The sequence below is a fragment of the Mytilus edulis genome, chromosome 1 (genome assembly GCF_963676685.1).
Source record: "Mytilus edulis chromosome 1, xbMytEdul2.2, whole genome shotgun sequence".
NCBI classification, from domain to species: domain Eukaryota; kingdom Metazoa; phylum Mollusca; class Bivalvia; order Mytilida; family Mytilidae; genus Mytilus; species Mytilus edulis.
This window is the reverse complement of record NC_092344.1, coordinates 33,200,705-33,219,094: the sequence shown is the minus strand read 5'-3', so window position 1 is coordinate 33,219,094 and position 18,390 is coordinate 33,200,705. Positions and strand designations below refer to the sequence as shown.

Below are 18,390 nucleotides of genomic sequence, written 5' to 3'. Positions count from 1 at the left end.
ATAGGTGACTACACGGTTTGGGCTATGCTCATTGTTGAAGGCCGTACAGTGAACTATAGTTGATAATTTCTGTGTCATTTTGGTCTAATGTGGAGTGTTGTCTCATTGGCAATCATACCACATCTTCGTTTTTACGCAAGCGCTAACACGGTGATTTCATCCCGTCGAATCAAGATCCATCTTCAAACATACGGACATAAAGCAGTTAAAAGGTAGAACGTATAAAAAACAAGTAAGGAACAAATGCGTATCGGACATGAAGTAAAAGGATCGGTTGAGCACAAACACATATAAATAGGTCATAAAAAGATCATTTTACCTCAACCAATTCAGAACTATTACCATATGTAAGACTATTAACAACTAGATTTGTAATTGCTAGCAATAACGGAAGGCACCCCTTCCCCCTATTACCAGGTGAGCGGCAGCCATTTTGACAATTCCAAAGTCAAAGAGAGCATCTACAGATGTCTAGTAACATTTTTGCTAAGTTTCATTAAGTTTGGAACATTTTGAATTTTTTGATATTTTTGCTGTTTCCATGGTTACGGCGGCCATTTTGAAAATTCTAACTTCAAAATCCAACTCTGCCTATGCCAGTTACCATTCCTGTAAAGTTTCATCCAGTTTGCGGAAAATTCTTATTTTTGAAATTTTTGACCTTTTTGCATTGTTTCCATGGTAACAAGACCTATTTTGGAAATTCCAACTCCAATGTTGCTCATCATTACTGTGAAGTTTCATAAAGTTTTGAGCATTTTTAGAATTTTGAAAATTTTGGTGTAGTTTCCATGGCAACATAGTAGTTCCAATGATCGCCAAAATCATCCAACACCTGTATATAGTGGGCACCTACATTGTTTTAAAATATGATGATTCTGAGTTGAAGCATATCCAAACAGTTCACCAAAAACCAAAAACTCATTTTTTTCACAATTGTGCCGTTTCCATGGTAACGGCAGCCATATTAAACTATTCCATGCCATAATTAAAAAGGGGGAAGGATATTGAAAATCAAATAAGTAACGAATAGGTAACGAATAGGGAATAGGGAATAGGTAACGAATAGGGAATAGGGAATAGGTAACGAATAGGCAACGAATAGGGAATAGGGAATAGGTAACGAATAGGCAACGAATAGGGAATAGGGAATAGGTAACGAATAGGGAATAGGGAATAGGTAACGAATAGGTAACGAATAGGGAATAGGGAATAGGTAACGAATAGGCAACGAATAGGGAATAGGGAATAGGTAACGAATAGGGAATAGGGAATAGGTAACCAACTTGACGCCCATATTTTTTTTTCGAAAAAAGGGTTTAAACATAGTTTTGTCGAGAACGGATTGCCATACACAGTGAGGTATAGTAGCTGGAATAGGTTACTGATTTTCGAGATGAAAGGTCGATGTCACAACGATATTTTTAAACCTTATGCTATAAATACAATGTCATTTAATCTGATATAAACATAAATAATTACTAGAACACACCCGCGAAATCGCGGGTAAATAGAGCGTATGTTAAATGTAAAAAAATTATAACTGGAGAATTTCAGGAGAGGTATCAAAAGTCAAAGGTACTTGGGGACTGGGCACCTTTTTTTTCTCCTCCTTTTTTCCAAGTACCGATATTTATTCCTTCTGTTTTTCTGTATACTATGAACATGCATATATACTATAATTACTATAAACGGTCACTGATATATTATATAAAATGTATCAGTGACCGCCGTGAATAGTAAAGAGCCCCCCCCCCCCCCCACCACCACCACCACCAACCGACCCACCCACCCAGTAAACCATTGGAATTTATTGTTAATCATAGCGAATACACTTTATTTATAGTATATACATGTGTATGATCATAGTATACAGAAAAAAACACAGGCACTTGTCTCAGAATTTTTTTCCCTATATACCTTAGTGTTATATTTAGGTATAAAGGATTTTTTTTTCTGAGACAAGTGCCTGTGAGAAAAAACGCGAAAATAATTGTCCTGTCCCAATTAAGTACTAATCACGCGGCAAATTATGTTTAAGTTTAAAACAGGCGTAAAGGGCTGCGGAAGTCTTTTATATTTCTCAAAAAGTCAGTCCGATGACGGAAACAATATCTGGACGCATTTATTTTCATATTCCTCCCAAAACATGCAAAATAACCCAAATCCTTTTTTCCCAAAATTCCCATTTTTTCTATGTATTTCAATATGAACATACGTTTAGTTTATTATGAACATTCATTCATTACTATAAATAAAGTGTGTTTGCTTTTTACTATCAATTCTCAGTTTACTAATCAATCCACGGCGGTCATTGATTTATTATATAGACCCCTCTATTTAATATACATAGTGACCCGATGAATTTTTGTAAAAGATTTTATGACTGGGGAATTCCAGAAAAGGTATCAACAGTCATATGTACTTTGGGACATGACAATTGTTATTCTAACCCGGCTCCTCAATTTTTGGCTCCAAAATTCCCATTTTTGTTTTGTTTTCTATTAGTTTCAATAATGTAAGTGTTTATCTGTATATTATGAACATTCATTATAAATATAGAGTGTCCCAGGTTAATAGAGGGAGAGTTGGGATACCGCTAACATGTTTAACCCCGCCACATTATTTATATATGTGCCTGTCCCAAGTCAGAAGCCTGTTATTCAGTGGTTGTCGTTTGTTAATGTGTTACATATTTGTTTTTCGTTCATTTTTTTATATGAAAAAGTTCGTTAGTTTTCTCGTTTGAATTGTTTTACATTGTCATATCGGTTATAGCTGACTATGCGGTATGGGCTTTGCTCATTGTTGAAGGCCGTACGGTGACCTATAGTTGTTAATGTCTGTGTCATTTTGGTCTCTTGTGGACAGTTGTCTCACTGGCAATCATACCACATCTTCTTTTTTATATGTATTTGCTTTTTACTATCAATCCTCAGTTTACAAATCGATCCACGGCGGTCATTGACATATTATATAGACCCTCTCTTTCTAATAAACTCTGTGGCCGCCGTGGATAGTAAACTTGAAAATAATAGCAGATAGCAAATACACTTTATTCATAGTCTTTGTATATGCAAAGGAGGTGGTTCAAAGTACAGAAAAACGCAAACCGGAAGTCTAGTCTAACTTAAAATTTCGTACAATGACGGAAAAATATCCGGACGTTTTTTTTTCGTTTTTCTCCCAAAATAACCCAGACTGAATAATCATAAGAATGGATGACAAATGCAACTGTACATGGTACCTATAGGACACAGAAGTATGATGATCAATTTATTGTAGTAGGAAGAGAAGCGACACACAAAACGAGGTCTTCTCGTTTAATAGTATATAATATAGATAGATAAATAGATATCAAGCACGTGCAATCGGATTTTATAGGTGTGTTTGATTTCGTGTTATAGGTTAAAATATATGTGGTAATCGTCGTTTTACGTGTATAATATTAAAGGGGCACTAGATACAAATATATAAAAATCTAAAGTATGATTTTATTTTTCAATGAAAGTGAAACAGTGAAATAATGATTCGCTTCTAGCAACCAGTATGGTTCAATTTTGTCAAATTAAGCTTAGAAACATTGATGATGAATTATTCTTTTGCAAGTGAATAATTCGACCTCATTATATCCGTACTCGTGTGAATTTTAATTTAACCCCTTAGCTAGAGATGGATAACACATGAGCTGTGCGTGTTCGGTTATATAAAGGAAAAGAATGTCAACATTGAAAGTGAAACAAAGGTTTATCCTTCGATTGACTGATTGGATTCACAAAAAAACTTATATATTTAATCTATAATATGAAATTAAACAGACCTAAAAAAATCTTATTGCACGAGTAACTATATTTATTTTGATATTGCTTATATGACCATCGGAGGTCTTTGGAGGTCAACTCAATGGTCGATTAGATGGCGTCTAGACTAAATAACACACGAAACGAAGCTACATATTCTCGAGCCCATGCCCTGTAAACTATTGATTTCAGACTTTTTATAATTTGGATAAATGTTTTACATGGTTATAAATCAAATATAAGAATTTGAGTCAAATTGGTGAACATGAATTTGTCAGCTAGTGCCCCTTTACTCAATGTTGACCGGACCAGTCAACAAAATGGTATTCCTGGTTGCTCCATTGTTTCACTTTAAATTTCAATGTTGACATGAATGAATGAGACACATAAGCACATGCGCACCCATCTCCTCTAATTTTACAAATTAAAAGGCATGTATATGTGTTGGATTATAGACTTGCAAGTCTATAATACACCAGTGATTATGTTTAACTTATTTGACGAAATGAGCTAAACTGACTGCTAAAAGCGAAATATCATTTTTCATTCAATTTTTTTGTAAATGTTTGAATCCAAAAAGTTATCTTTTTTTAAGAAAGCATATGTCATTAACCATATTATTTGAATGTTTGTTGATACTACATTTGTATATTTCTGAAGATTGTACAAGTACATCTTTGTGACGATCCTTTATTTGGATTTCTAAACAAACAAATCATTTGAGTGCCCCTTTAATCATTAAAATTATGAATATATACCCGGCACACCTTTAACATGGTTACATTGTAGAATTAAAGAAGTCTGACATTTTTGTACCAGGAAGGAACGTCAATGTATATTTGAAGAAGACTGGTTGGCTTATTTGAACCAGGAAGACACGTGAATCTACTGCATTATGGTATACCACTCAAATCATTTCTTTTTTTTTAATTGTGTATGCATAATTTAGATTGCATAATTTAAATTGCATAATTTAGATATATATATATATATAAAACAGGTCACGTATCGTTATATCTTTACATCTCATTTATAATCTTGAGTTTTTAACAAGTTTAAGTCTATAGATAACCTTGAAAGGGTCATGTTGACTTTTTCATTAGTTTGGGCGTATGATGAATGGATTCCCATCTCTTGATCGCCCACATGATGAAATCTTTATGAAACAAACCAGATGAAACCTGTGTACATTCTGACATTATGGTTGTTTAAAAACTGAAATATGATCAGTGACCCTCATCAGTCATTGCTTTTAAACATCTGACTCCTTTGTCAGAAGCTTATCAGATTGATCAGTTAGCCCATTGGGTATCTTTAATTTAGAAATACGTGTTGAATTTTTTGTATATGTCCAGGGACGGAACAGAAAATATCCAATGGCATATCCCAGAACGACAGAACCAATAATCCAGACATTCATTGTCATTACACATAACATCAGAACGTATCCTAATACAACGCGAGTCATGTGAATAGCTGTTCTTTTACCAACAAATGCACACTTTGCCATTTTAACAGTTCTTTTGCTGTCTGATCTAGAAAAATAAATAAAAGGAATAATGCTAATAACTAAAAGTAAAAAACAACACATCGTTATACGAAAATTGTATTCAGATTTACAGCTAGTTAGACTAGATCATAGATGTAATCTATGACTAGACTATGTGCTTGAGACTCTGTTAAGTTGTGTTTTTTTGCAACATTCTCCCTAGCAAGTTTACTAGTTATTAAGGATATTTTTTTTTTTTATTAACGCCCATTTCAGCACTACTATCTATTTCGTAGTGGCCAGTTGTTTTGGATATAGAAAGCCAGACTGCACCATCGATCTCTGGAAGGAAAACTGACAACCTAGTCAATTAAGATCGGTATAGAACGCACATGTCAGTTAGGTGATTCGAAACCCACGACCTCATTACAATATATGAGTTTATTAGACCACTGGACAATCAAAGCCTTTTATTTTAAGATTCGATTAATATATCTTTACCAAGTATTTTTTTCCAAATGTTGTCTTTTTCTATATTTGAATATTTCAGTTTCCTTAGTAACTCCTTAAAAAATTTACGACAAAAATAGGATTTTCAGTTTCAGATTGTTAACTTTCCTTTTTTATGGTGATTTTCCGTTGGTTCCTTTCTATTGTGATTTTCCTTTGGTTCCTTTTTACGGTGTGTATATTCCCTCAAACCCTTCCCCTTGATCTTTACTGTACCGATGTTATAGATTTCAAAATAAGTGATCTGTGGGTCTGATTTATTATTATGGATTTCATTACCACAAATTACTTAAAACTCTTATTCAATTACTTCATTGAAAAAAAAAAACATTTGGTTTGAAAATTTCTGTATCTGTAGATCGCTATTACAGCAGACGAGATATCCCATTCTTATTTTTTACGAATAGGTTGCTTAAAGATTAGGTAAATTTAGATACGAACTGTGTAAACTGATTGATCACTTGAATAAACTTAACACTGTCGTAGGATTTTTATCATGTTGTATACTTACGTTAATAGGCTGTAGTTAGATTAAAGAAAACCTAGATATGTTGTGATACACAACAATAGACACTTTGAGGATATTTTTATTCTAACCTTGTCCAAAAATATTCATTTCTAAGTCTGCGTTTATGATGTTTTTATTAAAGAACGAACATGACTTCCTCATCCTTTGTTTTCCTTTGTCGTCCCATTTGCAATTATACATATCACATCTATTTACGTTTGTATTGGACTTTAAATTCTATATATTAACAAAAATAGAAAAAAAAATTTGTGTAGATCTTTGCCTGATATTTTCATATATCCACTGAATTACAGACATTATCAATTGATCTGAATATTAATTTTTTATTTGGTTTAAGTCCGATTTGAAAAAAAAGTGTTCCAACCCATGACCTCGCACATTCGATGCGAACTCTCAAGAAGAGAGATAATTGATAGTAATCAATTCATTGACAAGTATGGCTTTTGCTAGGTAGATAGTGTGAGAGGAAAGAGACGGTAAATAGTCCGGTACTAGAATAAATTTATATTAGACATGTCAGGCGAGTGAGAAGTGAAGACAACTCGTTATGGAAAGATGCTGTATGAATTATCTTACAACTCTACAATTTCAAGGTCCAAATAATGGCTCTTATTAAGACATATCGTTTGCAAGTAACTCAATGGGCAGGTTTGGTGATTTTTTTCTTTTAATAATTGGCCTCATCAGTTATTTCAAATGTTGTCGGAATACAGACGGCAGCAAGTTGATGGTAAAAATGACATGCAAGACCTTTAAGGAAAAGTGCGAGAGTTGATAACTTTTTACTCTAGAATACTACACAATATTACTTAATACCTACCTTTCTCCTTTTTGTAGTTTTGATTCGATTAAGTGTAGACTCTCGAATAAAACGCCCAAAACGACAGTTGTTATCATTCCTACGACCAAACCTAATGTAAAACACTGTAATTATTGATCAATACTAGTAATAATATATGGAACCTGATGTTCAGTGGTTGTCGTTTGTTGATGTGGTTCATAAGTGTTTCTTGTTTCTCGGTTTTTTTTATATAGACTAGACCGTTGGTTTTCCCGTTTGAATGGTTTTACAATAGTCATTTTATGTTGCGCTTTATAGATTGCTGTTCGGTGTGAGGCAATGCTCCGTGTTAAGGACCGTACTTTAACCTATATATAAAATGAATAAAATTGAGAATGGAAATGGGGAATGTGTCAAAGAGACAACAACCCGACCATAGAAAAAACAACAGCAGAAGGTCACTAACAGGTCTTCAATGTAGCGAGACATTCAATGGTTTACTTTTACAAATTTTGACTTGGATGGAGAGTTGTCTCATTGGCAAGCATACAATCTCTTCTCATATTTATCTTTAAAAATAAAAACATTATGATTCTTGTCAGTTGAAGTAGGTGGTTGTCTTCTATTAAAAGCATGACTCGTAAACCATCACGTTTTAACCAAATGATTCAGCGAAAGAAAAATTCACTTGGACTTTCTGTTGAGTGTATCTAGTATAACATAACAAATATATATAAAATAGCTCGACTTTTCGTCAAATTATTGTCAATCTTTGACTTTTTTGTTAAAAAGGAGAGTGTCATGCCATAGATAACTGAATTAGAGTAATTTTTTGAACCAATGTATTTTGAATGTATGAATCAGTGTAATATGTGAATATAACTTACCGATATGGTCGTCAGTTTTCCAATGTAATATGTGAATATAACTTACCGATATGGTCGTCAGTTTTCCATTGTAAGAATAAAAAGTTCGAGGTAGTGTATGTGGTCAGCACTTTATTCTGCAATAAATTTAATTTAAATTAAAAAAAAACATTTATCAACGTTTCAATTCAAAGTACACGTTATTATAATTCACTTTTAACTGAATCTTTATGTCAGCAAAAACAACTATTACCTAACTATGCACACAGATTGAAAATGTGCTTTACCTATTTTTGAATGGATTTGAATCATTTTTTCTCAGTGAATCTTATTTATTTTGTTGTGTCATGTAAACTCCCATGCAGTCTTAACATTATTCAGCGAATGAGATTTTACACATATCAAAGGTACCATGTTTAAGATTTGATAAGCCAGACGCGTTTCGTCTACATAAGACTCATCAGAGATGGTCTGATCAAAGAAGCTAGAAAGCCAAAAACAAGTACATAATTGAAAAGCATTGAGGACCAACAATTCCAAATATTTGTTCAAAATACGTCTAAGGTAACCTTTGCCTGGGATAAGAAAATCCTTAGTACTTCGAATAACTCATACTTTTGCAAGCAGCAAATCTATCAAATGATTATATAATTGATATTCATGTCAACACCTACACATCCTGAATAATCATAGGTCTGTTCTATGTTCCTTTGGAATTTCAACCAAAGATGATGAACTGGATCTTCCATCACTGTATTGGATACATAAACTGCATAAGTGTCCTTATAAACCACGTTATATTGCTGGGTCTTCCAAGTGCTCCACGAAACCTCTTTCTAAATTATTAACATCTATTTTATCAGCAATCAAAGACGGGCTTCAAAGTTATTTTGAAACTGCCTATTCTAGAGATGGCGTGAATAAGATGTGGATACTTGAAAATTCCAAAGATCTTTTAGAGTACATACAATCTAACTCTCTTTCATCTTGTAATAGTATTAAAACATTTGACTTTTCTACACTTTATACAAGTATTCCACATTCCAAACTAAAAGACAAATTGAAAGAGTTGATATTGCTTTGTTTCATAAAAAAAGAAAGGCCAACGAAGATACAAGTATCTTGTCTTAGGAAGGGATAAATCCTTCTTTGTAAAGGACTACTCTGATTCAAACAAAAAAATCTCTGAAACTAACATTATCAAGATGCTTCATTTCTTGATTGACAACATATTTGTTTCGTTAGGAGAATGTGTTTTTCAACAGACCATCGGCATTCCAATGGGAACGGATTGTGCCCCTCTTCTTGCCGCCTTGTTTCTTATTATTATGAGGTTGACTTCATACAGGAACTTCTTAGGAAGGAAGATAAGAAGTTTGCAATATCATTTAACTCTACTTTCCGCTATATAGATGATGTTCTTTTACTAAATAATTCAAAAGTTGGTGACTATGTCGAACTCATCTATCCCATTGAACTAGAGATAAAGGATACAACAGATACAGTTAAGTCGGCCACATATCTTGACTTACATCTAGAAATTGACAATGAGAGTCGATTGAAAACAAAACTTTATGACAAAAGAGATTATTTCTAAGTAGCAACATTCAAGCAGCACCTGCATACGGGGTATATATCTCCCAATTGGTACGATATTCCCGTGCTTGCATTTCCTATCATGATTTTCTTGATAGAGGGTTGTTGCTGACAAGGAAGCTATTAAATCAAGAGTTCTAAATGGTGAAGTTGAATTCATCACTTCGTAAATTTTACGGACGCCATCACGAGTTGGTTGACCGTTATGGAATAACCGTTTCACAAATGATATCGGATATGGTCCGTACGTCGTAACTACAATCCCCTTCCCTTTTATGAATGTGACCTACCGAATTAGACTACTTACCGGATTGTTAACTCATAAGCAACACGACGGGTGCCACATGTGGAGCAGGATATGTTTACCCTTCCGGAGCACCTGAGATCACCCCTAGTTTTTTGTGGGATTCGTGTTGTTTATTCTTTAGTTTTCTATGTCGTGTCATGTGTACTATTGTTTGTCTTTTTGTCCTTTTCATTTAGCCATGGCCTTGTCAGTTTATTTTTGATTTATGAGTTTGACCCTCCCTCTGCTATCTTACGTCCCTCTTTTCTAGTTTAGACATAATTTAATCATTTGTTCTAGTTACCCGTGCGTGAAACCTATTATTTTTGTCATGGATTGCTATTGAGGATAAGTTTTTCGTGATATTCGAAAATCAAACAATGTCCTTCACCATTAATAAAAAAATTCATTTTTGGCGGTTTAAATTAACATATTTTTTTTTGGTTGAATGCATTTAAACTTTGCGTTTTGAAGTAAAATAAAAAGTGGTGGACTTAACAGTTTTTCCATTGAATCAACCGATTGCTTAGTGCCGATGTATACATATGTGTATGACAGTTCACATGATTGTATTCTTTTGCAGAAATAGACAAAACTGCAATCGCAGAAAAGTAGTCTTAACAGATCAATAACTCCAATAACGAGTCATAAGACAGTTTCAGTCATTTCACTTTTTGGTAAATCTTGTCAAATCAGTTAGTTTTTTGCATTTTTGCCTTTTGTCTGGAATCTTGTGTCTGATGATAGACTTGTAGAAAATTAAATAGCCAAAAGTATCAGCCAGACAAATAAAAGCAACAGTAGTATATACCGCTGTTCGAAATTCAGAAATCGATTGAGAAAAAAAAATCCGGGTTATAAACTAAAACTGAGGGAAACACATCAAATATAAGAAAACTACGACACAACAGAAACACAACATTAAAATGTAACACACACAGAAACGAACTATAATATAACAATGATCATTTTCCTGACTTCGTACAGGACATTTTAAGAAAAAAAGTGGTGGGTTGAACCTGGTTTTATGGTATGCCAAACCTCCCGCTTTTATGGCAATGCCTAAACAGATTAAACAGTGACGCTCTGATGAAAAAAGTTCGAAAGCCAAACAAGTACAAAGTTGAAGAGCATTGAGGACCAAAAGTTTCAAAAAGTTGTGCCTAATACGGCTAGGGGTTTCTGCCTGGGATAAGAACATTAAATTTTTATAAAATGACTATATAATAGATATACATGATAAAACCGAAGTGGTGACTAACTACAGAATGAAAACGGACACAAGATGAACAAATATACTGAAATTTTGTTAGATAACTCTTTATAGAAAAGAGGTCACAGTTGAAGATGTGGGTGAGTGACATAGTCTCTTTAAATCCTTTTATTATAGCAGTGTCTAATAGTAAACATGACAATACGTCACTTTTGATCAAATAAAAAATCACTGAAACGCAAGAAAGATTAACTTATTGGTATATCCACATACCATCATTTTGATGTCTTAATTTTATTTCTTTTCTTGTTCAGTTACTGTGTCATCTGAGAAAAAAAACATGAATATTTTTCATAAGAAGAACGAAAACAAATGATGTTTTTATGATATATAGAAAAAATAATAATCTTGGTCAAATAATTCAACCAATCAAATTTAGTTTTGCTGCATGCATAAACACTCTCTTCTGATAGCGTAAATATGTCACCAATTTGATCCGATAAAAACTCAAACGTTTAAAACAAAACATCGTTTATGCTTAATTTATTAACTTTTTATTTTCTATGGAAGATTATAATTCGTCGCACGACTTGAGTATCTATTAAATAGATAGGTTGTACATAATTTGTGTTTTTCTGTCGAACTTGATATGTAATCCACATCTCCTTTCGTTTTAAATCTTCAATGACATGTATTGCCAAAACTGCATCCAACGAATTTGTTATTAGATAATGCAACAGGAAAGGTAAAGATTTGTTAACATAAGCACAGATTCTTTAAAAAATTTATTTGCAACCAACAGCTTGTCTATTGAAAAATTAAATGCCCTAGAGAGCATGAATTGCTCACCTGGCATTTTTCCATAAAGGAGAAGGCACAATTAAAGTCAATATTTGGCCCCTGAAAATGCAAAATTGTAAACTAAATGAATTCTTTCAAAATTATTCTAATATTTATAAATGAACATATTAATATAATCTGGACACTTAGCGCTGAAAGGTCACTGATGATATAGATATGACGCTACAAACATGTCCATATTGACGTATTTGACCTAAAATGAAATAGTAAATATTATGGTGAAACGGTATAAGAGCAACAGCGTTACCCAAAGAGACAATGTATACTCTTAATATATTCGTAAAGTACATTTTGTACAATTTTATTTTTTTCGAGTAAAGATGTTGCTCAAATATTGATATCGATAACAAGATATTAAATTGTGTTTGTTGTCAGTTTCTGCTGTTTTGCATGGTATTGTTTTGCTGAATAAAGGCAAAACATCGAAAAATGTTAAAAATGTGAATAAGGCTACTACATGTATTGACAAGTTTTAGCGTTAATTTCGACTTGTATTATATTATGATGACACTGTATTGATGACCATTTTTTTGTTCAGAATTCAGTTTCTCCATAAAAGTTTTAAAGATAATAAAAGTAAAAACATGTAAATTGGTTTGAATCAATATTTTAGGGCTATAACATAAGGAGTTCATCAATGAGTTCTTTTATTTCGACTTATTTGTAGATCTTGTTTTCTGATCATATTTATGAACAATATCTCTCTGTTTTTATAAGTTTCGTCAAAAAACAATAGGCCTTCAAAACCCAAAATTATTAATGCGTATGCATACTGTTATACCTGAGGAGCTATATGAGCAGGAAGAACCTTGTGAGAAAAAATAAATCCACTCAAGGATTCATTTACTTAAAGTAGTTCAAACCATAGCTTCTTAACAATTATTTATAATTTAAGAAAGGAATGTAATACATTATGTCAATGTTGAATCAGGAACTTTTCAGTTAGTGGTACCCTTGGATGCAAGTGGTCTACTAACAGCAGTCTCAATCGAAATTCAAAAATTTGAAGCAAACATCGTGAAAACTCTTTAAGAACATCAGTCGTTTGACATCGATGCTTTTATTCATTACTACCGACCAATATATTACATGTCAATGAATGAAATATGATAAATGCCTGTTCGGTAATAACTGCGAGTTATTGCAGTCTATTCAAAAATAGGATATCCATCCCGTGAGCGTTTCAATGTAAGGAATTTCTTTTCTAAAAGAGAATGAAATTGAAAAAAAAATGAGAATACTTATATAGAAACCAGTATTTTGTATGACTAGAAAGTTACGTACCAGGTTTATAATTTGAATCGCCAGATGCGCGTTTCGACTTCATAAGACTCATCAATGACGCTCAGATTAAAATAGTTAGAAAGGCAAACAAGTATAACGTTGAAGAGCATTAGGGACCCAAAATTTAAAAAAAAAAGTGTACAAAAACGGTTAATCTAACAGTTAATTGTGGTACCCTCGAGGACGAAACGCCCACCAGCAGTGGTATCGACCTAGATGTGTAAAAAGGTATCAAAGATACCTGGTTTGATACACCAGACGCGTGTTTCGTCTATACAAGACTAAACAGTGCGACTCAGATCAACATAGTTAGAAAGCCAAACAAGTATAAAGTTGAAGAGAATCGAGCACCCAAAATTCCACAAAAAGATGTGCCAAATACGGCTTAAGTAATTTATGCTTGGGAAAAGAAAATATTCAGTATTTCGAATAATTCGTATTTTTGCAAACAGTTTTATTTAATTTATAAAAATGACCACATAATTGATATTCATGTAAACACCGAAGTGCTGACTACTAGGATGGTGATACCATCGGGGATGAAACGTCAACCAGTAGTAGCAACGACCCATTGGTGTTAATAGTTTTCAAAGGTTACCATGCAGGCTTGTAATTTGACACACCAGACACGTATTTCTTCTATATAAGACTCATCAGTGACGCTCAGATCCAAATAGTTAGAAAGCCAAACATGTAAAAAGTTGAAGAGCATTGACTAGAGACAGTACTATATGCATCATATTTATCTGTTTAACGATTAGACACGTTCTTACTAAGTGTATTGTTTTAAAACACCGTATTAACTGTTAACATATGCATACAAGCCCTTTTATTGTAAGGCGGAGTAAAGCATATATCAATCACTCAATTAAAACGTTAAATCATAACAAAGAAAAAACTGAACTCCAAGGAAAATTCCAAAACGGGAAGTCCCTTATCAAACGCATTCGTCACATTTTTACGTAGATACAGACATGGAAAACTAAGCAATATCTTTAGTCTTTCATATGACCCACATTCATTGTTTTATTTTAAAAAATGTTAAATTAAAATCCTTGATAAATTACATCTAAATGATAATGCATGACTGTTGAAAAAAACTTCATAACGTCATGTGTACCATATGTACGATGGTAAAATTACGGTATGAAGAGGGTTATTGTACATATCATTTAGTATGTGAATAGCGTGTAGTCTTTTATTGCATTTTTTCCTACTATTTTTTTTTTCTTTATTTCTAAAAATGTGAAATAGAAAGCCCTAAAAATAAACAGATACGGTTATAGAGGTATATTTGAGTTTGTCTTACCAGATGATAGTTTTGTCTACTATGAAATTATTTCCCCCAAAACTGAGATAAAGACTCTATCTTACTTTTTTTATTCATAAATCCATTTTATACATTAAAAGCTTCTAATGTACGCCTTACTCTATGATAAGGATTATATAACTTAACGCTCTAATTGATTTTGGTATTTAAAAAGTATTTCCTCGTATTTCCCCCTTAGAATAGAAAAAATAGTCCTAAGTATATTTTAATGTTATGGTTTAGGGATATCTTTAAAATTCATAAAAAAAAGTCACTGGCACTCAAAATAACAATCGTTTAATATAGAATTATATCTATATAAAAATAAAATCTAGATGAAATTGTAAGTCCGGCCGTCTCCATGACTATTAGCCAGTGAACCAATGTGTCTTAGCACGTATAAAAAAAGCTGAGTGAAACATGAGAATAAAATTAGTATTGCAAAATGATAACGTCATTACAGAAGACAGAAAAACAAACCTATTAAAACAAAAAGAGGCCAACTAAATTCTGCATGATAACTTTTTACAAACTTTATTTAGATTGGATCAAAATAAAAATAAAAATAGGCTTGACCAAGTTCCATTGGGAAACTGCTTCATTGATTTATCGTTATATTTATAGGTCCGTGATATTTTTGAACATATGTTCAAATATTACGCAAATAACTTAAAGCTAGATAATGTCTTACATAGGACGATTGTGTTTTTTCAATGGTTAAGTGACACTTAATTTGAAAAAAAACTAGTCTGCAATATTTATATGGTGATCTATATGACGTTATACGCTTTTAACAATTATTATTGGCGTACTAAATGATAATCCTGGTACCTTTGATAACTAGTTATATAATGTGACGATAATTACTGACTATATACTCAGTTTCTCTCTATCTGCTATAGTTTCGTCAGAACCCTAGCAAATTTTCTAACACATTTTCAAAGCAAAGGATGTATATATACTTCAATTCTCGAAAGTGATCAGGAAAAACATTAAGAGAAAGGGTATAGTTCCTTGATCAATTGATAATTAAAGACATGAATGCAAAATATTATGTCGGTTTTGAAGCATGGACTATCGAGCTTGTGATAATCCATGAATACAATCGGTCACTATCAGCAGTTTCAATCAAAATGCTAGAAAATGAAGAAAAACAACCTGAAGTGTCTTTTTAAAAATTCAGGAGTCATTTGGTTAGCTATAGCTAAGTTTTAAGTCTTACCCGTCTGTACTGTCAAAAAGTTGTTGATTAAATATTTGATTTTTTACTCCGACGTAGAATAAAACCATTATCTGCATACTTTGAAAGTTAAGATGTTTTTTTAAAAATCAGTTCACTAGATAAGAACGTGTTTAATAGTTAAATAGATAAATAATATGCACAAAAATCTTACTCTAGTTGTACGAAAATTTTATTTCTAAATAAAAAGTCTCAGTTTATATCAAATTCATTCTCATTGTAAAATCTCACATTTCAAACATCTCACATACTTTCTAGCAATTTGTAATACATAATCACCGTTCATCTATTAACGAAATATTTGCCATATAAGGGTCTACGTATGTACATTTTACAAATATATTAAAGTGCACAGCAATAATAGCTAAAAGTACATGAATCGGATAGAAAAAAAGAACTACATTTTTGTTTGATTAAAATCATTTTTTATAAGTTACATTTACATGTAAATAGTTTTGCAGATCTATTGAAAACTCTTGAGTGTTATAAACCTTTTGCACTTAATGTGTACTATATGTAAGATGTAAGATGTATGCAATAATTATTTGCAGTCATTTGTAGCGTGTCTTAATTCCTTCTTGCATTTTCTTCTTTTTTTTTTATATGACACAGAACCCCATTATAGAATAAGATAAGGCTGTATAATAATTATATTAGTTTGACTTACCTGATAACAGCTAAGGCTATTTGGGAAATATTTGCCTTAAACTAAAATCATATCCTATCTATTTATATTCATAATTGTATGTCCTGTATTAAATACTAATGGACGCCATACCCAATGCTAAGGATTGTATAATTCAACGCTCCGTTTGATTTTGGTATTCAAATAGTATTTTCTGGTTTATCCCTTACAAAAAAAAAAAAATAGACCAAAGTATTTCTTATGTTATAATTTTTGGACACAACTAGAATTCGGAATCGGTCATTGACACCAACAATTTGTTATCAACGTGTAATTCATTATTTTAATTCTCAATTAAATAATTTGTACAACATCAGCCCAGCATCTGATATTTTACGAATATTGAATAGTTGACGTTTGCTGATCCCTGCCTTAGAATAAAGGAGCTTGTATGCATATTTTGACAGTTAAGAGGTTGTATTAAAAATTAGTACACTCAAAAAGAACGTATCTAATCGTTTAACAGAAAAATAAGATGCACAAAACAAATCTCTCAAGTCTTACCGAAAACTGTTTTGTTAATAACAATTTAGATAACTGTTTTTATCATTTTCATTCTCGTTGTACAATCTCGTACTGTGAAAATCTCACAGGCTGTATATCCTAGCAATTTGTACTTTGTACTTGTTTGGCTTTATAACTATTTTGATCTGAGCGTCACTGATGTTTCTTATGTAGACGAAATGCGCGTCTGGCGTATTAAATGATAATCCTGGTACCTATTGTATTGTAATACATAACTACCGTCCTACTATAAACGAAAAATTTATCTTGTAAGGGTTGTGTCTGTGAAGTTAAATTTTTCAAATGCATTTAGGTGCACAGAAATGATATATTTTTTTTTATATAAAAACAAAAATACTACATTTTTCGCTGCATTTTAATCGCTGCAGAGCTGTTTTATCGTTTTGCTTTATGTGTTCTGTATGTACAAAGGTAAAATGTTATGACGGTATGAAGAAGGTTATTGTACATATCAATAAGTATATGAATAATTGTAAGTACTCAGTCTTTTGTTGCATTTATTCCTTCTTTTTTGTCTTCGAATAATGTGATAGAGACACCCCTCCCTTAAATGATAACATAAAATTGTAGAGATATAATTGATGTTGTCTTATCTCGACAAATCTTTAAGTACTTGGTAAAAATTATGCAAAAACTAAAATCAAGACTCTTTTTTTTAAACCGTATGCCCATTAATAACTACTAATGGACGCCATGCCCTATGTCAATGATTATATAACTAGACGCTCCAGTTCATTTTGGTATTTAATTTCTATTTCTCGTTTTTCACCTTTAGCCCAGACTCTTATATTTCATCTCGTTTTTTATTCAAAGATGAGCTAGGGTAAAACAAAATAGAAAATCAAGAGGAAATCGTTCGTCCTTTAACAGGTACAGCTGAATCAATGTGTGAAAAACGTACGTTACAAAGAGAATGTAGTGCAATAAACATGCAAATACTGTTGAAATTGCAAAAAAAGATGCAGTCGATACCGAATGGAGAATAAAAAAAATGATGTCATTAGACTATCCTTAATTTTCTTTCATTAACGTTACGGCAGATACACGTCACTGACCGTTTGGTACCACTGAATTGTTAACGGTTACCTTCATGAAGTGCTAAAGATTGAGAACCACGAACTTGACCAAAAGTCGGAGCTGATATCAGGTGCTTCAGAGGGATAAGCACACAATGCTCCACACGAGCCATTCACTGTGTTACTAATTTATTTACATATAAAGACTCATTCGGTGTTGAGACAACATAAACTTGCATTATAATTTCATTGCTGCCCCAGATATTTCATTGAAAGACAGTTTGAAACATATAAGCTCGTGTATTTGATGAAGTTTACATCGATAAAATGAACTTTGTCCATATGTTAAAACTCCGAAAAATACAAATTACATGAAAATATAGTTGCTGTTTTTTTTGTC

General features: G+C 32.4%; 1 protein-coding gene across 6 annotated transcripts; it reads right to left on the bottom strand.

The window, feature by feature from the left end:
• Nucleotides 1–3,478: 3,478 nt before the first annotated feature.
• On the bottom strand, nt 3,479–16,569 carry LOC139480919 (protein SLC31A2-like). Of its 6 annotated transcripts, none has more exons than XM_071263876.1 (6): nt 16,432–16,564; nt 11,920–11,970; nt 11,344–11,396; nt 8,043–8,112; nt 7,149–7,239; nt 3,479–5,335 (listed from the first exon to the last, which is right to left on the bottom strand). In XM_071263876.1, the coding sequence occupies exons 3-6, from the start codon at nt 11,347–11,349 to the stop codon at nt 5,053–5,055; spliced, it is 450 nt and encodes a 149-aa protein (XP_071119977.1). In that variant the 5' UTR covers nt 11,350–11,396; nt 11,920–11,970; nt 16,432–16,564; the 3' UTR covers nt 3,479–5,052. The 6 variants fall into 6 exon arrangements, with proteins under 6 accessions (XP_071119977.1, XP_071119987.1, XP_071119996.1 ...); XM_071263886.1 differs by lacking the exon at nt 16,432–16,564 and adding an exon at nt 14,590–14,683; XM_071263895.1 differs by lacking the exon at nt 16,432–16,564 and adding an exon at nt 14,525–14,598.
• Between the last annotated feature and the right edge of the window lie 1,821 nt (nt 16,570–18,390).

Excerpts from the sequence above, each read along its gene's own strand:
- LOC139480919 (XM_071263902.1), bottom strand. Across the intron at positions 7,240-8,042 it reads GAAAACTGACGACCATATCG|GTTTGGTCGTAGGAATGATA; the intron begins GTAAGTTATATT and ends GTTTTACATTAG. Across the intron at positions 5,336-7,148 it reads AAACTACAAAAAGGAGAAAG|ATCAGACAGCAAAAGAACTG; the intron begins GTAGGTATTAAG and ends TTATTTTTCTAG.